This window comes from Pinus tabuliformis, chromosome 2_1, assembly GCF_031772625.1.
Source record: "Pinus tabuliformis cultivar Carrire ecotype Pingquan chromosome 2_1, CPIR1, whole genome shotgun sequence".
In the NCBI taxonomy this organism is placed as follows: Eukaryota; Viridiplantae; Streptophyta; class Pinopsida; order Pinales; family Pinaceae; genus Pinus; species Pinus tabuliformis.
The window spans coordinates 888,912,508-888,935,941 of record NC_142299.1 but is presented as its reverse complement, the minus strand read 5'-3'; the positions used below and the strand labels follow the sequence as shown (position 1 = coordinate 888,935,941).

Here is a 23,434-nt window from a genome sequence, read left to right as displayed (position 1 = left end):
TGCATCCACTGAGTTCAAGGAAACTGGACCATTCAAGGAAGACACCATGAAGTTGATGAGTGGGTGGTGTGCTAGATCTGTCCATCCATCAGAAACAATACTAAACCCAGATGTTGGCCATGCTGATTTAATAGGCTCAAGCATTTTGTCCACCTCTTTCTTTGCCTTAGTCCACAATGTGGTTCTAAGCTTCTCTGACCCAGGAGGCACATCCTCAATAATACTTCCAATCCAAAGCACATCAGAAGCAATAGATTTAAGTGCTAAATTCAAGGAATGGACAATGCAAAATGTCCAAAATACTTGTGGACATTTAGCTTCCACAATCATGCCAACACCCTTGCAAATAGGTGCATTATCTGTAATGATTTGCACACAAGAATCAACACCTACATCTTCAATAACTTTAATGAACTCACCCATATATTGTGCGTCCTTGTATTGTCCAAGTGCATCCACTAAGTTCAAGAAAACTGGACCATTCAAGGAAGACACCATGAAGTTGATGAGTGGGTGGTGTGCTACATCTGTCCATCCATCAGAAACAATACTAACCCCAGATGTTGGCCATGTTGATTTAATAGGCTCAAGCATTTCATCCACCTCTTTCTTTGCCTTAGTCCACAATGTGGTTCTAAGCTTCTCAGACCCAGGAGGCACATACCCTGATGGAGCCCCTTGAGTTAGAGCTCAACACATCTCAATAAATAAAGGTGAGCGTGCAACATTAAAGGATATGAAGTTCTGATAGAAAAAGAATGCAATGGTGAGATCAAGCTCTTCCCGTTTCTCTTTCTAAAAAATCTTGTCCATTGGACCAAGTGCCACTGCCTTTCTTTTTGTTGCTTGTCGCCCACCAAAACTCTCAAATGGAAATTTGTTGTTGTTTTTCCTTTACAATGGAAGGGGATCATCATTCATGTTTTTTTAGATGTTGCAGCCACCTTTACCATACCAACATTGGCCTCTTTTTCCATTTCTTTCCTCTTATCTAAAGACACCTGTGTACATGTTGCAATTCCACAACCTAGTAAATCCAACAAATGAGATTTCACACAGTAATATGTGTTCATGAAATGATTGTTGCAATAGTTGCATTTCCAAGCAACATTACCTCCTCCCTTCAACTTGCTGCCTAGCCCTTGCTCTCTTGTGACATACTTCGCCAAGGGATATTTGTTATCTTGAGCCTGTTGTCTTCCCTCAACATTTGAAGTTGTTGCAGCCCACTTCCAATAGAGGGAACACTTGCAGACCCTGATGAAATTGGAATAAGAGGGGCATCTCCAATGGGGACATTCTTCCCCTTCCTTTGCCCCTTCCCTGTTGCCCTTGATTGAGCCATGAATGTTGTAAAAAAATAAAGAAAAAATGCACAAACTTGTAAAAAAAAAGCACATGTAAATTGTTGTAATAAAAATGCAACAAAAAATAGAAACAAAATGCACTTACCTGTTGCTTGAATCGCCTCCAAAATGCTCCCAAACCCTTTGTTATTCGCTCCCACACACCCACAACAAGAGAGACAGTGAAAAGTGAGGGTGAAATGGCCCAAAACCGCCCTTTATGGGTCGCGTGGCACACTAATCAAGGGGACACATGTCCCAGAATCGGGACACGATAGAGACAATCGAGACATGATCAGACACGATCAGAGGAAACGTGTCCCACTGAATCGTGTTCAATTCACCTGATTCGGGACACGCAAAGGGTTAAGGTCGAATCCGGTTTCTTAGTTGGGCGGCCAGCTCGCCCTTCAATATAGGTATGTCATCACACAGCACTCTCGTGCACAACTTGCCCATATCATCGCAAGGCATCCATCTTGGTGATTATGTTGTATGACTTGTCACACAACCCCACCAACTTCGGTTTTTCGCCAATTCTTGTCGGCATGGATCGCCATGGCCATCCTGGGGCGCGCATTCGTGCGCACTCAAGCCCAAGGGCCTGACATCATCCCCCACTCTAAAATGATTGTCGTCCTCGACAAAACTCCACCGAACAAACTTTTTTGCCAAGTTCAAACTGTCACAAGTGTCATCAACTCCAACCTCATTGAAGAATCGTCCATCTCCCATCGTTCCTGCTGCATGAACTCTTTACTTCCTTTGCACAAACCTTCGTTAAGGCTCATGACTCCTCTTGCCTCCGCAATGCTTCTCATTGGAAAGATCTCTCGAACTCATGGTTATCAGCAATCAATACAAGTGTCGCAAGTCTTCACAATGGTCCATCTCATCATGGAAGGTTATCCCTCCATCACATGGCAGCAATGTGTCTCATCGCAACTACCATCGCGCCAACTAACAAACCTCCATCTCTCATGAACTCTTGCTGCCATACTCCAACTCAACTCCAACACATCTCAGCGCACCACTAGCCCCCATTAATCGAACTAGTTGGGTAGTTAATCCAACTATCAAGTCCAATCCATGAGAATGCAACTCCTTATGCCTTCATCAGTTGTTGGTTCAACACTTCGTCACATTCATCAATCTTCATCAACAAATCTTCCAGGCTCGTCCAAGTGTTGCACTTCTGCATACGCAACTCAAACTCACGTCTTCATCATGCATAAGTCCTTCGACAAAAAGTCACTGTCATCATCCCATATTTGGGTCCATGAAGAAACTTCATCTCATCTCAGATATGTTGCTTCCATCTTTCCATGAAGAAGACAAGTTTTCACTTGCCTCGTCATCTCCATCCATGTGTTGCCTAGGTCTACACCAACAACCTCCACGAATGGCCAAGTCCTCCTCCTTCAAGAAGGCCCTCCATGGAACGATTGCTCATCCCAACTCCTCTCGAAATGGCTAAGTCTCATCAGACTCAAACCACGCCTAAGTGTCTCCACCAAGGCACTTTCATTGCTTCAACCCTCATTCAGCTCCAAGGTATCTCACTCCTACCTCAATCTATCAAGTCACTCCTCATGAACACATCCCATACTATGTCCAAAGGTATGTGTCCCATACCACATCAAAATCAAGTCAAAACCTTACCTTAGCTCCTCAACAAACCAAAAATACTCAAGACCACCATCAACATGAAGCCATCACCAATCGCAATTATCTTCAAGTTCCTTCAAACCTTCAACATCGGAGCTCCTTTAAGCCACATCGTCGCATCAATCAAGCGAACGCCCTTGACTAGGTGTCTCAATCAATTGGCACCATCACAAGTTGTCCTTGTCTCTCATCGTCATACGAATGCCTTCACAGGTCACCCATGTCTTCTTCGTTTGGGTGGGCACCCTTGGTTGGACACCCTCATCTTCAATATGCCCAACTTCGATCGCTTGGCTCACCTACCTTGGTTGGGCATGCCCAACTTTAGTCATTGCACCCTCAACTTCAATCGGAAAGCGCTCTAATTCGCCCAAGCTCATCGCACAATCCACCTTCACTTGTCACACAATTCGCTCTCACTTCGGTCATGCAAGCGCTCTCGGTCGCCTACACCTTTGATCATGGTCGGCTCATCCTCATCAAAACTCCTATTCCATCAACAGTCCCTCAAGAACTCGCCTTGACTTCAACGAAGTCTCAATGACAATCACCAACCAATTTCATCGTGCTTTACTTCACAGCTAGTCCCTTCCCTCATCAAAGTCTCCCCCAGTAAAGGTTCACCAAGAACTTCACCTTGGCTCCAACAAAACCTCAATGAAGAAATCCACCAAGCTTTATGTCAAGTAATTTCATCTTCTTCTAACGTGCCCTTCCACTCCAAGTGCTTCCACTTGAACGGCCTTCGTCCATGAGCCATGATAGAGATTTGGCCAATCCTTCATTCAGCCAATCATGACTCATCCATTTCATAAGGATCTTCATCCACCGCCCTTGTCTCGGGCATTCACACCATGCATCCTAATACGAAATGCTTCTTCCTTCCATGGCTACGAAATGCTTGAATTTGGCCCAACATCAATAGAATTCATTCCACCAAGTTCATCCTCTTTCGACTTCAACTTCAACTTCGCAATGTTTATTTCATACTTGGTCGTGTTACCCACCACCAGTGGGAAGTGTATATAGGAGAAAAAATTTCTCCTAAATGGTCCTCAATCGGCAGCCAACAGCCCCTTGCAGCGCCTAGATAGCTCGATGTGCCATTTTCTCTGCCACCTGAGCCAGCCATGTGGTCCCTCGCCCATCTATTATGAATGTATGTTTGAAGGTGGGCCTCCCGACCCCAAAGGTATGACTTTTCATTGGTTTGGTTGAGTAATTTTGTTTACTTTTCATGGGAACTTTTGGGCATGGATTGGTGGGGGGATTCGGCAGAAAGAGTGGGTTAGGTCTGTATTCTTGTCTCCACTGCCCGATTTTGTGGTTACCCTTGTATCCTAGTCCTGTGGGATCTCCTTTACTGGCCATTAGCTTTAGGGATGGCACTACATGGGAAATCCTGATTTTGGTTGCATGGTCTCGCTTCCTAATACCACCTACATTACTCCCCTTCCACTCATTTTAGCCCCATTCATCTCTTTTCCCATCCAGGTCCACATAGGGTTAGCCTCCCCCTACCCTTGTCCACACCTTGGGTCGGGCCTAGAACGATGGCCCAGAGGTTGATGCAGCTAAAAAGAAAATAAAAAGCATAATTTGGCCACTCTCAACAAGAAATGTACCACAAAATGCAAAAGATGGTCGGGACATACAAATTTAGCACATGGGAAAAAGCCAAACATGAGCTCTACCCCTTATCCATGGCCATCACCCTGGTTCCTATGGGCCCTAGATGAGCCCCCTCCATCATTAAGGAATCCATGATTGTCCCAACCCCTGGTGGGCGATGAACTGCCCCACCTTAAGGGGGTATCCACTGCTATATATTACACATCATGCTCTCATCCCCTGGAGCCCCGAGCAGTTATGAAGAAAAATCAATCAAAGACAAAAGACATATGAAGAAGGTGGAAAAAAAAAAGTCGGGCAATCCATATACCACGATTTGCTCCCTCATACACTCAAATACCCAGGTGTGGACTTCCCTCATTATAACTACCCTTGCACCATGACATGTGGTCTGGATGTTTCCGCTGGTCCCCATCCTGTTCCCCTACTATATCATCTGCTACTTGCCACTTGAGGGATGTACCATGGACATGTCACCCCCTTTAGAGGTTGAAACCACCTAATAGGGTCCTTGGTTAACCCCCTCATTGAGCTTGGAGACACCTGTACATGCCAAAGCCTGCCATGGAAGGGCATGGCACCATGAAGTGCCCCATTGATTCCATGATTTGTAAGCTTTGTTGCTTGATTATTCCGATGATTTGTTGTGTTGGAAAGCAAGGGGACGCATTGGATCTTATGCAGGATTGCAGGTGGGTTTCCATTTGGGGTTTGGTCTCCCTATACGGGGTCCTAGCTCTACAAAGGGCCACATTGGCACTTGTAAGGTAAGCATTGAGAGCCATGGGCCTCCACCATAGCGGAGATTACTTCATGGATTCCCAGCAAGGCTCATTGGTTGCTCGTGTTCCACCTTTTGGATGAGGATGATGCACCTAGTTCACCATGCTTAGTCGGCTTCACACTTGCACCATACACTTGGCAAATGTTTTGGGGTCCAAAGGATGTCTCCCGCTACAGAGGGAGGGATTTTATCATCATCCTAGCCCTTACAGATGGTCTACAGGCTTTTTTGATCCACTTGAAGACCCATGAGGATGTCCTTGTGCCCCCACACCACACTTGGGAGCACCACAAGTTTTTGCTTGGAAAACAAGGGGTCAACCCCTTGTCCACTATGTTTGGAGTCCAGTTCTTCATCATGGCACCCCTTGGACTTCATTAGGCCTCCTCAAAGGCCCAACAACTCACTTTGTTTATCATTAGACCCTCTTGAGAGGCTTATTATTATGTTGTTGAGCTATTTGGTGGGTTTGTCACCAAAAGTATTGTTATTATGCACATTATTTTATTTTAGGGGCTCAATTAGGCCAAATTAGCTAAATCAAACTCATTAGACATTGTATAAATAGATCAGAGGTGATTCATTCTCTCATCATCACTTGGATTGTGTTATTCACTCTTGTGAAATTTTCACTATCCCTTTGAAGGATGAGTTTGGATGTTATGGATGAATTTTGATGTTTGGATATCTGTCTCTTGCCTTGGAGCTTCATTATTGGCATAACTTGATGATTGGATATACCCTTTAATACATGTAAGAACTATTTTAATGCTTATTCTTGTCATTTATTTTTGTCACATGAATGTTGCTAGGATTTTCGCTATACAAGTATGAAATTTACTACTGCTTTATATGAAATTGTGGGAATTTTTGTTCTTTATAGTGTTGCATCATGTCATGGGCCATGTATGAATGGGTGAATTTTCCTAGAGATAATTTATGTTAAATACATCTCGATAAGTCATCATTTATTGCAAAACAAAGTATAAAGTCCTTGCAGCAGTTGTTCTCATGCTCCAAATGCCATGCGAAGTTGTTGAAGGCCTCCTTGATTGGGTGAATTCTTCCCAAACCATAAATTCTCCTTGACTCCATCTCTCCCAAAGGACAAGGTACTAATCCTCCATTGGTGATCATTTTCAACACTTATTCTTTCACCTCCCGATTTTTATAGGCCTAGCCTACATAGGTCACCTAGTGCATCAATTATCTCACAATCTAGCCATCCAAACACTTCGATTTTTGGTTCACAACTGCGTTGAGGTTTGCTCAAGAGGCCCCCCAAATTTGAAGCAAATCCAACTGTGGTATCTCGAGATATAGCAAGCCCTAGCTCAAGGACCATTTCTTGCCCTATTTTTCCCTTGGTTAGTGTCCTCATTAAGATCATTGAATTCAAATCTCAACGAAAATTTGTCCTTTGATCCTCTTCTCCTCCCTAATTAGGTCAAGCTCCTCATTGGGTGATCACCCCGCTACCCTTGACCTAATTTTGGGTCTGCTTGGCCCCGTGTGGTCCCACAACCTATTGACGCCAATTCCACAAAGAACACAAAAAGACCAATTCTCCATAAGGATTTCCAGGCCTAGGAATCATCTTTGCAACATATATTCCCAAACCCTACCCTTGAGAATCCTCTTAGCCCTTCCTAGAGAGCATATCACATTGATTCCCGAGCAAGAAAGCCATATAATTGAGTCTCCCTGTGAATAGGCCTTAGGAATCACTCCTTGCCCTCTCATTATTCCATTCATCTAGTGATTCCCCTTTATATTGGGTCTCCTCCCATTGGTAAAAATCTATAAAGAGCAAGGAGCTTTAGCTGAGGTGACAGTGGACTATCGCTCCATTGTTGCTCTTGACCTAGTAGTTGCTCTATAGGATCCCCTCATAGGACCCCTACTAGTTTAAGTGGTAACATTTTTGGTGTCGTTGTCAGGGAAATGAAACATGTGTTTTGTTCCCCATACGACATTATTGATATATCATTTGGTAACTCCATTGGAAGAACGAAGGCCTAGTTCTTCATTGTACTTTAAAGTCGATGCTTGTAGGGTGAAGCAAGCATTTTTATAAGCATCTTTCAATTCACCCTGGCGACTCCTACATAATTTACATGTATATCGCAATAGAATGTCTTTCTTTGATGATTTTCCCACTTTGGACATCACTAGCATCCCTGGGCACCCTAATCATGTCACAAGAAGGATGGTACATAGGTCGCCCATATTTGATGGTGATCCACTCTCTGCAATTGATCATGTAGTAATATTTATTGTGCATGCTTCAAAGGAGACAGAGGTCCACCAGGATGTCCTTATACTATTGTTCATGAGCTCTCTCCATGGTCATAACTCATGGTTGCATAATCACGAACCTAGGAGCATCTCATCTATTGAGGAGTTCGTTGATGGATTTCTTAGTCATTTTCAAGTATGCCCCACATTAAGCATTCAAGAGGAAGCCTTCATCAAGCATCATCAAAACTTTGAAAATCTAAGTGATGAGCGAGAAGACAAGTCCTCCTTGGGTCCACATGATGAAAACGATGATTTTGAGAACACGTGTTGGGGAGGATGAGTCTATGGAAAGTCAAGTTGAGGTTGACCTTACCTTTCTCAAAGATACTACTCCTGATGACTCTTCTTTTGAGAACCTTGGGGAAGGTAATCCCATTAGCCCCTTGGAAGTTGATATTGGAGATTATTTTCATATTGAAAAGGAGAAATGGGAAATTGTTGGTCCTCAATTCGATTGTGCTCCCATTTATGATATTGACAGGGAGGATGAGGTTGGGATTAGTCTTCCCTTTATTTATGATGACATATCCATCGATACCCTTGGGAAGGAGGATCATTATTTTCCCTTGCATGAGAGAAGGCAGTTGGAAATAATTGATTCTCCTTTTTGGGAAAAGTTGAAAACCGTATCTTTGATACTAATGATGAGGCCCTTGCTCCTACCTACCTTCCTTGTGATTCTAGGAGTATGTCCAAATCACTTGAGCCTTTAAAATATGATTTTCAAGAAAGGAGCCCCATTGAATACAATACCTCATCTTCCCCATTGCCTTTTTTTCTTGTTTATCATTTTGAGTCATCCACAAGTGATTCCCTCACCCCTTGTCATATGATCTCAAGTGACCATGAGCCCTTCCCCCTTCTAAGCATAGTGTCAAGGAAGAGCCCCTCATTGAATATACTTTATCTCCTTGGGCACACCCTCAGGATTATGATCACTCCTCTCTCCAATGTGACCATCACCTTGAGCAACCTATTTGTTGCACTCCTTCCTTCCCTCACCCTTCGTTCCCGTCCCATCATGACCTTGTGGCATCCACAAAGCATAATATTATGAGCAATGATTGTGATAAGGAGCTCTTGAGAGTGATCATTCATTCCGCCATTGTGTACTTAGATGGAAGGCCTCACACTTCTAGATTGACCTACTTTCCTTGGGCTTCTTGTTACCTTGAATGGAGATCATATTTACCCACCTCCCACCCGCTTCATCCTCTTTGTGATTGTGTCAACATTTGCTTTGAGATTTGCTACATGAGTAATCATATTGGCAAGTATATGTATATTGATATGATGATATGTCGGTTGCACTGGCTTTATGATATCACTTAGTATTGATATTGTACTATTGGCATGTTAGGGTAGGATCCATTGCATGCTAATTTTCCCATTAGAACTAACATCATATGATATTATCATGATAGATTAGCTGCATTTAGATTAAAATTGCATTGAAAATAATTTCACTTCTGTTGATTTTATGGCCTAATACTAAGCATGGGTGATCATAAAACACCACAAAAACATGTTTCCTAGTGTGCTTGGTCTTTGATATGTGCAGATAACAAGTCTGCAGTACCAAGAGATTGTTGGTGTTCTCATGCACCTCTCCGAGAGCTCATGTCCTAGTTGGAGCTAGATGTTACTCACCGCTTGTGGGAAGTGTATATAGGAGAAAAAATTTCTCCTAGATGATCCTCAGCCGGCAGCCAACAGCCCCTTGCAGCCCCCAAATAGCTCGATGTGCCATTTTCTCTGCCACCTAAGCCAATCATGTGGTCCCTCACCCATCTGTTATGAATGTATATTTGAAGGTGGGCCTCCCAACCCCAAAGGTATAACTTTTGATTGGTTTGGTTGAGTAATTTTGTTTACTTTTCATGGGCACTTTTGGGAATGGATTGGTGGGGGGATTCAACAAAAAGAGTGGGTTAGGTTTGTATTCTTGTCTTCACTGCCCGATTTTGTGGTTACCCTTGTATCCTTTACTGGTCATTAGCTTTAGGGATGGCACTACATGGAAAGTCTTGATTTTGGTTGTGTGGTTCTACTTCTCAATACCACCTACATTACTCCCCTTCCACTCATTTTAGCCCCATTCATTTCTTTTCCCATCCGGGTCCACATAGGGTTAGCCTCCCCCTCACCTTGTCCACACCTTGGGTCGGCCCTAGAACGATGCCCCAAAGGTTGATGCAACTAAAAAGAAAATAAAAAGCATAATATGGATACTCTCAACCAGGAATGTACCACAAAATGCAAAAGATGGTCGGGACATACAAATTTAGCACGTGGGCAAAATCCAAACATGAGTTCTACCTCTTATCCATGGCCATCACCCTTGTTCCTATGGGCCCTAGATGAGCCCCCTCCATCATTAAGGAATCCACGATTGTCCCAACCCCTGGTGGGCGACGAACCGCCCCACCTTAAGGGGGTATCCACTGCTATATATTACACATCATGCTCTCATCCCCTGGCGCCCTGAGCAGTTATGAAAAAAATCAATTAAAGACAAAAGGCATATGAATAAGGTAGAAAAACAAAGGTTGGGGTAACTCATGTATCATGATTTTCTCCCTCCTACACCCATATACCCAGGTGTGGGCTTCCCTCATTACAGCTACCCTTGCACTATGACATGTGGTCTAGATGTTTCCCCTGATCCCACTTTGTTGCATTACTATATCATATGCCAACTGCCACTTGAGGGATGTACCATGGACATTTCACCCCCTTTAGAGGTTGAAACCAGCTAATAGGGTCCTTGCTTAAACCCCATTGAGCTTGGAGACACTTGTACATGCCAAAGCCCACTATGGAAGGGTATGCCACCATGAAGTGCCCCATTGATTCCATGACTTGTAACCTCTGTTACTTGATTATTCTGATGATTTGTTGTACTGGAAGGCAAGGGGATGCATTGGATCTTATGCAGGATTGTAGGTGGATTTCTATTTGGGGCTTTGTTGCCCCATACGAGGTCCTAGCTCTCCAAAGGGCCACATTGGCACTTGTAAGGTAAGCATTGAGAGACACGGGCCTCCACCATAGTAGAGATTACTTCATGGATCCCCAACAGCGCTCATTGGTTGCTCGTGTTCCACCTTTTGGATGAGGATGATGCACCTGGTTCACCATGCCCAACCAGCTCCACGCTTGCACCATACACTTGGCAGATGTTCCAGGGTCCAGAGGATGTCTCCTGTTGCAAAGGGAGGGCTTTTATCATCATCCTAGCCCTTACAGATGGTCTACAGAATTTTTTCGATCCATTTGGAGACTCATGTGAATGTCCTTGTGCCCCCACACCACACTTGGGAGCACCACAAGTTTTTGCTTGGAAAACAAGTGGCCAACCCCTTGTCCACTATGTTTGGAGTCCAATTCTTCATCATGGCACCCCTTGGATTTCATCAAGCCTCCTCAAAGGCCCAACAACTCACTTTGTTCATCATTCGACCCTCTTGAGAGACTTCTTATTATGTTGTTGAGCTATTTGGTGGGCTTGTCACCAAAAGTATTGTTATTATGCACATTATTTTATTTTAGGGGCTCAATTAGGCCAAATTAGCTAAATCGAACTCATTATACATCGTATAAATAGATGAGAGGTGATTCATTCTCTCATCATCACTTGCATTCGATCATTTGCTCTTGTGAAATTTAATCTATTCCTTTGAAGGATGAGTTTGGATGTTATGGATGAATTTTGATGTTTGGATCTCTCTTGTCTTGGAGCTTCATTATTGGCATAACTTGATGATTGGATATACTCTTTTATACATGTAAGTACTCTTTTAATGTTTATTCTTGTCATTTACTTTTGTCACATGGATGTTGCTAGGATTTTCGCTATACAAGTCTGAAATTTACTACTACTTTATATGAAATTGTGGGAAATTTTGTTCTTTATAGTGTTGCATCATGTCATGGGCCATGTATGAATGGGTGAATGTTCCTAGAGATAATTTATATTAAATACATCTCAATAAGTCATCATTTATTGCAAACCGAAGTATAAAGTCCTTGCAGTAGCTTTCTCATGCTCCAAATGCCACGTGAAGTTGTTGAAGGCCTCCTTGATTAGGTGAATTCTTCCCAAACCATAAATTCTCCTTGACTCCATCTCTCCCAAAGGATAAGATACTAATCCTCCATTGGTAATCATTTTCAATGCTTATTCTTTCACCTCCCTCTTTTTCTAGGCCTAACCTACATAGGTCACCTAGGGCATCAATTATCTCACAATCTAGCCATCCAAACACTTCAATTTTTGGTTCACAACTGCGTTGATGTTTGCTCTAGAGGCCCCCCAAATTTGAAGCAAATCCAACTGTGGGATCTCGAGAGATAGCAAGCCCTAGCTCAAGGACAATTTCTTGCCCTAGTTTTCCCTTGGCTAGTGTCCTTATTAGGATCATTGAATTCAAATCTCAAAGAAAATTTGTCCTTTGATCTTCTTCTCCTCCCTAATTAGGTCAAGCCCCTCATTGAGTGATCAACTCCATACCCTTGACCTAATTTTGGGTTTGCTTGGTCCCGTGTGATCTCGCAACCCATTGACGCAAATTCCACAAAGACCACACAAAGACCAATTCTCCATAAGGATTTCCAAGCCTAGGAATCATCTTTGCAAGATATATTCCCAAACCCTAGCCTTGAGAATCCTCAACCCTTCCTAGACAGCATATCACCTTGCTTCCTGAGCAAGAAATCCATATAATTGAATCTCTCTTGTGAATAGACCTGAGGAATCACTCCTTGCCCTCTCATTATTCTAATCATCTAGTGATTTCCCTTTATATTGGGTCTCCTCCCATCAGTGAAAGTCCGTAAAGAGTAGGGAGCTTTAGCTGAGGTGACAGTGGGTTATTGCTCCATTGTTGCCCTTGACCTAATAGTTGCTCTATAGGATCCCCTCCTAGGACCCCTGCTAGTTTGAGTGGTAACAAGTCGCATGACCAACTTCCTCTTCATATCTCGCAGCTTCAACCTTCTCAATCAAACAATCAAGGTCGAGGAGCTCTCTCCTAACCTTCTCTTGGAGCACATCAAATTCTTTCTACAACTTCGGCTTCTCTTTCCTCATGTGATTCAAATCCTTCATTACCTACACCAGTCTTGCACAATTTTGTTGCATCGTAGCTCTCCAAGAGTCAACGTCTTAAAAACATGCCATCTCGTTGTCCAACTTCAAACCAAGTTCCTTTTTCCAAAACTTTGGTTCTTCAACACAGCCTCAACCGCAGCTCTTCACGGTAACGGTCATCATGCCATTGCCTTTTCTTCAAGCGACTTCCCAAGCTTCGACTCGATTGCTCTGATACCATTCATCACGACCCCACAATGATCGCACCACTTAGACCACCAAGGGCGTGCAACACTAGTGAGTTTTCGTTGTAAGGCACACAACTACTTACTCTCGGACTATGCCTCTAGCCTATGTGTCTCTTAGTGAAGCCACTATTAACTTTGTGGAATTAAGTTTTCTAGCAACTTCAAACACAATAGCCCTTCATTATCTTTTTCACTTAGATAATTATTCAAGTTAACTTGTACAATTCAGCTATCTTACTTCAACAATCTTTAACTTACCAATCTTGCGATGTCACAGTAAACAGCAATATAACAGAAGCATATAACATGTACAAGATTTACATGGGAGGGGGAACCCCCAACAGAAAATCCTTCGCTTCTTTTATTAACTTCAACTTCAATATACAACAACCATGTCAGTTGTTGGCTAAACCAACGCCCTGCCCAAATACTTAGTTTTTATCCAAGTTGTGCACAGCTTGCCAGCTTGCACCTTGACCCAAACCCACAGAAATCCAAAGCCTAGTGCAATCTAACGACCTGCACATTCAACCAAAACACAACCCTTAGAAATACAACCTGCCCAAAAACCTTTGTGCGACCTTCTTGGCTCGGCTAAGTGAGCCTCATGCGCCCTCCTTCCTGCGACTTTGTTTCCTTTCTATGGTTGTGAATCTGTGCTCTCTTTCCTTTTGCCTTGCACTTGCCTTCCTACTTGGTCATGTCTCCATCCTCACGACCTCTCTTTTACTTATACGCATCAAGTCCTCATGGTTTGGGCAGTCGCGCCCTTTGCGCCGACCCTCATTCAACCTTCAAGCAGACTCGACCTTCGCTATCATACCCCTCGGTTGCCTTCATGTGCACGCTAACGGCCCGGCATGCATGGTGGGTCGTGTGTTGTGCACGACATGCCCACGACGCCCGTCATGCGAGCATATCGCCTGGCACCTTCGCCCGTGTGGGTGCACCCTCAACGCATGCTTCGGCATCCCTTCGGTCCATATGCCCATGTCATGTAGGTGCTCATTCCACCATGGACCCATCCCACCGCACGACACCTTCACGGTTTATATCATGTCGGACACGCTTGCCTTTGTGCAGGCGACCTCACCCGAAATCACCATCATTCGCATGACGTTCAGTGGGGCGCGCTCGCCTTCGTGTAGGCGTCCTATCCAACCACTTCACCTAAACTTTGGTTACAAGCATACTTGGGCGCCCAACTTGCCCTTTAGCATGGGTATGTCACTATGTTGCAGGAAACGTAGGGCAAGGGGGCGTTTCTGTATGAAAACAAGTACGAAATGCTGCAACGCGTGTGGTACAGCTCTGAAACGCGTTTCAGGCCGTACTGCCACGTTTCACGAAATTGAAACGTGGCCAGTACAGCCTGAAACGCGTTTCAGGGCTGTACGACTCACGTTTCAGCTTTTTACTTGTGTTTTTTTTTAATTTAATTTGTTTTCTAATTTATTTTTAATTTTAGGTTATCCTAGTGACTTCTAGTTGCTTCTAGATGCCTGTCTAAAGTTATAAAAGTGAATTTTTGCCCTAGTGTTAATATGCAGTTCACGGTAATGTTAAATTCTTAAAGTAAAAGTGATATTCTCCTTTATTTTTCATTTTCATCCTTTTACTTAAATTTTTAACAGTACCATGAAATGACTCAGGATGTTTGAGAGTGGTTTCGCCCTCATTGGATTTCATATGGAGAAAGTAGAATTTTATATCTCACTCAAAATCCAGCAGACTTATCTGTTTTTCAGGATTTCAGGATTGGGGGGATTGCAATGTTTCCATTGGATTTTATCATGTACTAGGGTATGGAACTTGTATTTAATCAAGAGAACCAAGCCCTCTATGCAGGGGAGACTCCCAATAATCAAGAGCATGTAGGGTACTAGGGTATGAAACTTGTATTTAATCAAGAGCACTAAGGTCGTTCGACTATGTAGATTGAGACTCCCAATCAAGCACGAGACAAGAAATTAGAAATTTCTCGTGGCTGATTTTGGATATTTCTATTTTCATTATGTTATCATTCATAAGTAAATGTGATGTAAATTTAGAGACTTATAGTTTATGCATTGACAATTGACAATTTTATCATAATGTAATAAACTAGAATTTATCATATATGCTTTATGTTTGCACGTATTTCTTAAATGTCCTAATCTATATATATATATATATATATTCGTGTTTCCTAGTTTCCAAAATTTGGGGAGGTCGATTTTCGTATCGGTTCCCGTTTCGGAAACTCGTACCCGTTTCCCCGTTTCGTGCAACCTAGGTAGGTCATCACACGGTGCTCTCATGCAGGACTAGCCCATATCATCGTAAGGTGTCCATCTTGGTGATCCTGTTGCACGACTTGTCGCACAACCCCACCAACTTCGATTTTTCGCCACTTCTAGTTGGCATGGAACATCATGGTCGTCTTGGGGCGCGCCTTCATGCGCAATCAAGCCCAAGGGCCTAACACAAGGGGACACATCCCCTAAGGTGGTAGGCACACTCCCCATGTTTCCTGTGCTCCCATGACGAGGGGACACCTGCAAAAACATTTCTCCATGTCCTCCTTTTAGTGAAACTTGAGGAAACACAAGGATAAAATGATCTTTTATTATTAGCTTTGATGAAGATATGCTTGAAAAACCGCCAATATCTAGAAGATAACAACTTTCATGTCTAAACATTCCCAATGAATCAATGAAATGATTTTTGATTGCTTGTTAAAGAGATCAGTTGCTATGCTGGAATTCCCAAATGTTGATAGAATCTTGATTGACTAATAGGACTTCAAATCTTGAAGCCTAACTATCATCATTGATATCTAATACAAGATCTCCATGTCCCCCTTTTAGTGAAACTTGAGGAAACACAAGGATAAAATGATCTTCTATTATTAGCTTTGATGAAGATATGCTTGAAAAACTGCCAATATCTAGAAGATAACAACTCTCATGTCTAAACATTCCCAATGAATCAATGAAATGATTTTTGATTGCTTGTTAAAGAGATCAGTTGCTATGCTGGAATTCCCAAATGTTGATAGAATCTTGATGGACTAATAGGACTTCAAATCTTGAAGCCTAACTATCATCATTGATATCTAATACAAGATCCCTTAAGGGATGATATGATGTTTCTCCAGCACTTCAGAGATGATATCCAACCACTATGATGATGATGCAGAGCACTTTGACAAAGGATATTGGGCACTTTTCTAGGAATGATGACTTTAAGGTTGACTTGGCACAGTTGATGAGACCCTTCCCCAATCTGAGGACCTTGGACACTAGCTTTCTAGGCTTAGACGTTATTCGAAGAAACAGTGTACCCATGACATGACAGGATGCCCCTAGGTTGGCATTTTACCTTCTTCATCGACGTTCTTCCTCTCTGGTTGATAATTGAAGGTGTTGATGACTTGGGAGCCTTTTGGAGGGGATATTGCACCTTCTACTATGATGATGGCACGCCCTATCTTGATGATGTCACCCATGTGCTACAAATGATGATGACGTAGGCCTTTTGGGGAGTGACGTTAGGGCTCGAGAGGACTATTTTGGTGATAAGGCACCTTTTTGGAGATGTAGAGACATGACTTGTGGGATAAGACATGCATTATGAGCCATATTTTGCACCATGAAGAGACATGACTTTTGGAGATGATATCACCCTTTGGAGGGTATCTTTCTCACACGTGTGGGCTAACCAAGGCTTATTCTCATGTTACTTCATTGTTTTGGTGATATTTGGGGGTCGGCTTAATGATCTATTCACCTTGCATCATGCATTTCACATTTTTAGGGGCTTTTAGCCTAAATTAGGGATAAATCACTTGGTTACCCTAGTATAAATAGGGGAACAATTTGTTTCTTGGATTCATTGTCACACTTGGATCATACATTCTCTAGATTAGTGATTCTTCTCTCTTGTGCACTATGGAGGCCTAGTTGAGTGACTTCTCTTGGATGGAATTGTAATGTAATGTGATCTCATTCATGGATGTTTATGGTGGATCTTGCATATTGCATAGTGAACCATGAAGTAAATTAGTTTATTTCCTTTATCTCAGTATTATGTTCCATGGGGTGAATGTTCTTGTGATAAATTAGTTTACTTAGTATTTTCTTAATTGTCCCTTGTTGAGCTAAGCCCTTCCCCAAGGATTTGAGGAATAGACATCGTTTTATCTTTCCCTTGATCATCCCGAAAATTGAGAACCTAAATCTCAAATTCTAGGGCAAGTTTGTTTATTTGCCCTAGTTGGTTTGGATTTAGTATCACCCCAAAGAAACCCTCGAATTGTTTGTGTCCTATACTCCATACGCCCTAGATTGAGAAGGCACTAGTCCATGTCTCTTGTGGCATCCTTTTTAAATATAAAAATCATTTTTCTTTTTACTTCATTGTAAATTAGGGTTAAATTACAGCAAAATCTTATATTTCCAACATTTCAAAACTTGTTGATATATGCCATAGGGTTAGACAATGCATAAAAGTGCATTAAAGAAACAAATTAAAGTTTTTCATCCATTTTCTAGAGCTGACATCAAGGTTTTATTTGTTGTTTGTGCCTTATTCACTGTCAAAATTTGTTGTAATTGTCCCTAGTTTACTCTCTAATCTAGCCTTTATTGCACATAGCTCATTCACAATTTTCATGGCTAGATTTGTTGTTTTTATAAATTATTGTTTTGTTGCAATTTGCTCATTTAAAACTGTAGTTTATAGCAGCTTTGAGTATTTTCTTGATTTGGTGTGTTTGGGAAACCTATTTGAGATTTTTTAGGCCAACCATAGCCTTTAGATTGACCCATAGCTCCCTTGAACGAAAACCCAAATCTGAAATTTACTCCTTCATTTAACTCGATCCTTAATTTGCTATAGCTTCATCCAATGGATTTATATTATAGGATCTTTAGGGGGCACTTAGCTTAAGATCCTTGGGTTACTTGATCTCTAAGCCCTACCACGGAAACCTCCCTTGTGTTGGATTATGTCCTTCAAAAAAAGAGAGGGGAGTCATTACTAAGGTGACAGTGGTGACATCCCAATTGTTGCACATTGTCTAGGTCATCTAATGAGGCTTTGCACTAAGTTGCTAGATTTTGTTGCAATAGGTAACCTTGCCCTAGTTTGGGAACCTAGAAGGGAGTAATAATGTGAAACAAAATTCTAACCACTGATTTTAAAACCAGCTCAGCTGGTCTATTCATCAAACCCTCTAAACCAGCCCGTGTACCAATTTAAGGGCCAATCCCATACTGAACCAAAACCAACCAGCGTAAACATCAAATCCTCTAAATTGGCTATTTAACTGGTTCAGGGCCAATTCCATACCAAACTGACCGGTTTGGTATAGAACCAGCCCGTGAACCAGTTCAATGGCCAATTCCATCCCAAACAGATTTGGGCACGGTTGTGTGGGGTTTCAACCTTCAAAAATAAACAAAAAATCTACCCCCTCCTATTCATAAACCCTAAAATACAATTGATCAGCGATATATAGTAGGCTAGTAGCTTGTAGCATGTTATTTTCTATGGCCTAGTTCCCATTTAGACCCTCTTTGTTTGTATTTTGTTTCGGGTATGTATTGCACATAGCGCCATCTTGCTATATTTACCCTTAGATATTATATAAACGCACAAATTTTGGATATTTAGCCCCTAATGGTTTTGAATCTTGGATTTATATATATATATATATATATTAATTATAAATTTAGTATTTTATAATAAATTTTCTAATCTTTTTATTCAACTAGTTCATAAACCAAGTCATCAGCAAATTCCGATTTGAATTTAATCTGACCCTTTGACCAGTTCTAAGTCTGATTTCAACGTTTAAGACATTCATCCTGACATAAGGATATGCCATTATGGTAAAATAGCTCACAACATCATTTAAATAACAACTACAAACCAAAGACAGCCAACGAGGCATCATATCAAAACTTCTTATTATATTAGTACCAAAGTGAAGGAGGATGCTATCACCTCAACCCAAGGGCTTGCACCCCAAAAACTAGCTTTCAAATGGCAAAGTTTATGGTGTATGTAATGCCTTATAAACCACCTTCATCACACAATTGTTATGCATTTGGAATTATTCACAGTGCACACACAATTAGAAAGGGAGCAGTAATGTGGAATAAATTCCTAATATAGAGATATCTATATGCCAATTTAGTAAAATTGCTTGCAACATCACATACATAATATCCAAGCCAAAGTCCACCCACGAGGCATGACATATAAACCACCACTGTTATTCATCCCTACATTAAACCCAGTAGGTCATGTGGATACACATGTTTCTAGTCATTTTCAATGCAACTGTGTTTGTAGCGGAATAATTGAACAAAGTCTCATTCCTAACATGACGGCAAGCAATCTCAGCCCTTTCATTATCACAGACTTTGGAGATAGGTTTCTCCGAGTAAGACACCGACCACATAACTAAGGACTTACAGCTGGCTCCCCTGGTGGTTCCAACTGAATTTTACCTACTAGAGGGACTTACCAGTTCAAATCTCATGGACTGGCCTGAAATTCAAACTCCGTAGCGCTCGCAACCTACTTCACTATGGTCCCCAATTGTGCCCGGAACTACTTATTGTTTGCAGTCTTTTACAACAAAATAATGATACCGGTAGAAATAAAGAAGTTCTGCAATCAGGGCGGATAACCGCAACCTTTTATGTCAAACTTAATAAACTCTAATCAAATTCAAGGAAAGAAAAGCAGTAAGGACTTACTGGGATTGGAGGGATCTGTATAGAGGCGTTGCAGTGCTTGCGGAGATCTTCCAATTGGTGTCCGTCCACGTAATAAGACACCATCGATATCAAAGGCAATGCCAAATGTGGGCCTACATCTATATCTATTGTTAATAAACGCTCCATTGCAATTCCTTAATCAAAATCAAAATTTGCAGCATTCTAATCTTATAAACAGAGTTTTTTTTTTTTTGTTTAAATAGAGATTGAGCATCTGACCCCTGTGCTTCGGTTTCCAGAGAATAATGACGACGTTGACAATGTCGAATTAGCTGACAAGTGCTTTGAGATTTTGGCCCGATGGCCCGTGCCACCAAACAAAGCATCCTCTGCTCGCCTGGTTTGAAGCAACGATGTTATGCGTGGCAGCGTGGGTGGTCTTTGATTATAGCAGTGCTCTTCTTTGGCGGCATGGAAGGAAGTCTTAATTAGAATGTCGAAAAAATAAAACATTCCTTCAAAACCACAAAGTTCACTTAACATGCAACAACCAGAACATTACTATTCCCAACAGTGCTTGGTTCAAAACCACCTTCTTAGCCTTTGATCGTAAAGAGATAAGTTACTTTCGAGACATTTATGTGAGAAGACACTTGGTCCACAACCTCAAAAATACCTTATTTTATGAGAATAAGATTTCTTTGTCGATTCTTATTGCCACTTCGATAGAAAGTTTTAGCAACAGATTTGGGTACAAAAGGACAGTAAGCAATCTTCACAAGATTTTCATTCTCAAGGGAGTCAAAGTTAAATGGTTCATTATATATTTTTTAATTTTCCATTATATTTTCTTATGTATGGATTTCAATTATAATTGCTAAAAAAAATTAAAAAGATCTCGAGTTAATGTTTCCTGTTTTCAAAAATAAGATTAACAAGAGTAAAAGTCATATTTTGGATGGAATAATTTCTTCTTTTAATACATTCAATTTCCAAATTTTTATATTTTCTTAGGGTTTTAGATTTAAGTTCTTTTAAACATCGGATATGCTTATATCTTTGGGTACTTAAAATTTCATCATTGGATCCATAAAAATTAAAGGAAAATGTTGTAACAAGGATCACATTTGCTTAATCTTGTAGGGATGGCTGTCTTAATAAAAACCATCATTTCTTTGATTTTAATCTATCAATGTTCCATTTGGCTTTCTCTATATCAGTTGTTTGATGTAGCATGTTAGCCAAGCAGCATGAGCACACAACTGTACCAACATGCCAACTGCCACATGCCAGACAACCAAAGACACTTATCGTGTGAGTTTAGTGGGGGGAATAAATGACAAGAACATGCCTAAGCTCGAGCGGGGTATGTATTTGATGGTGAGTCATTCAAATGATGTTAGCAGCATCAACAAAAATCATGTCTAAAAAAAGTGCGTTGAACATCGCACAAATGCAATTTGTCTTGATGATTCAACTCCTTGCATCCTAGGGTGGGCAAAGAATAAGACAAACCTCTTCATTGGAAAACATGAATCGATTTGAAACTTTTCTGTCTAGACATTAGATCTTCTTAAAGATCTAGGTATTGATGTGTTGGTTATATTATTTGCAAGCATGGCCCCATGTGAATCTCGTCGAGGGAAGGCCCTTGTTTGTAGGACAAAGGCAAAAAGTGACGCTACAAATGTTGCCATTGCCTTCAAAAATTTAACTTTGCCCACCAGCTAAGAATCCATTAAAGCTATCAAAGAGGATGTCAAGGTGGAGAGATCCAACAGGGACAATGAGATGGTTAATTAACCAGTAGAAGGATACATTCCTAACCTAGGTACCAGGCATATGCAAAATACCAAATTATTTTGAACAATTGAACTCTATTAGCACACTAAGACCTTTGTAGCACATTCCCTACTCACAAAGGAGTCTAATCAATAGGAAATTTAGTTGTAGTTGGATGGTCTAGAGAATCATAATTGCCTATTGATCTCCCTTTACTCCTAGTTAGGGCAAAAACATCACGAGGTCATCCCAATAGCATTGATGGGGACCTCGAAGGGCTCTTGTATCATGATACACTTTTCCAAGGATGTTGTTGATTGGTGATCTCATTCTTAACTCTAGGTTCTTCTAGCTATGGTTTCTACTCATGATATCCCCTTCTATAGTTCTATTTACTTCCAGAAATATATTTTATGCCCTTATGTCATGCTGGATCCTATTTTTTTCTAGTGGACCAATCTAGTTTTATTGTTGGATATATATATATTTTTACCTTGCAACTTTGAAGTTTTGTATGGACAAGTTCACCTATGGGAAAGTCAAGTTAATTCTTTTCTTTTATGGACTTTATGCACAATCTTTTAGGCCTATCTCTCAACGGTCATAGACTAATCTAGTTTCACTCAAGCAAACTATCATTGTAGTCTCTCAAGTTTCACCATATATTTTTTTTCAACAAGAAAAAATCAAACTCTGATTAAATGTTATATCAAAGTTTACATAATTTCTAATCGACCAACTCTATTCCTCGTTGTCCACAGAATTCAAAATTCCACAGAATACAACTCAATGAAAAAACAAATACATCGATTAACATAAAACCCAGCACATTTAGTCCAAAAAAAACTGGAAAAAAAATATGTTTGAAGCACAACAAAGAAATAGAGACAACCAACAAAAAAACATGTCAGCATCTGTTTCAGATTTGGGCTCAACATATCTCCCCAGCCAGAAAATTGTATCCCCTCGCCCTACCAAAAATGTGTGTCAAAAGTCATTCCAACGGAAAATGGCCCGAGTCCAAAAGACAACTCACTCAAAAGAACTGGAAGTTTATGTGTCTCGAAGTCAAATTTAGTCCTTCCTTTGAAAGATCATCTGCAAATTGGTTAAGTTCACGTTGAATATGGGATAAATTTACCGATTGGAAGCATCCTTTTAGCTTGAGAATATAACACAACCAATTTCCCATCAGGGAAGGGACAAAATATTTTTGGTGTTGGTCCTATTGATTGTGACTTGAGAATCACCATAAATGTGCACCGCATTGAGATTCAACCACCTGGCACAGTATAGGGCTCCCCATAGGGTGATGACCTCCGCCTTGTTGTTTGCACCACCACCTACATTCCAACAAAATTTCCAAGAGTCTTCTGTGGTTTTGTTGCTCACAACGTCGCATCCACATATAACATTTTGTGAAGCCCCATCAAAATGAACAAATGGGAGAGGAAGAGAGGAATCCATATATACAATAGCCCTAGGAGGCTTGTGTGTTGGGAGTTTTATATGTTCCACAAAATAGGCACTTACGTATGTAGCAACACTAACTATATTGAAGGGTTTGTTCTTGAAAATTTTGGCATTTTGACCATTCTAGATTCCCTAACAAATGTAGAAAGGAAGGGTTTTGCTATCCTTGCACCCATCGAACCATTGTTTGAAACATGGCTCAATAGGGTTGTAGTTTTGATATGTATTGATCCTCAGAATCTGCATAACATATTTCCAAATTTCGTTAGCACTGGACATTTAATGAAAAGGTGCATGATACTCTCACTTGTACAATAACATAATGAACATCTCCTAGGGCCCTAGAACCCTCTCTTGCATAGGTTGTCCCACGTAAAAATTTTATTTCTCCAAAC

At 41.2% G+C, this 23,434-nt stretch overlaps 1 protein-coding gene across 3 annotated transcripts in view; it reads right to left on the bottom strand.

Annotated features, from left to right (window-relative positions):
* The window catches only part of LOC149203499 (hydrolase family protein / HAD-superfamily protein), a 494,119-nt gene extending 473,710 nt beyond the window's left edge, over positions 1-20,409 (bottom strand). The window contains exons 1-2 of one of the 3 annotated variants that reach the window (XM_089403464.1): positions 20,064-20,409; positions 19,824-19,942 (exon numbers count right to left, since the gene is read on the bottom strand). In XM_089403464.1, the coding sequence (XP_089259590.1) occupies positions 19,824-19,942; positions 20,064-20,170 (226 nt within the window). In that variant the 5' untranslated portion in view covers positions 20,171-20,409. The remainder of the gene's footprint in view (positions 1-19,823; positions 19,943-20,063) is intronic. The other 2 variants (XM_089403462.1, XM_089403463.1) reach the window with 2 other exon arrangements.
* Between the last annotated feature and the right edge of the window lie 3,025 nt (positions 20,410-23,434).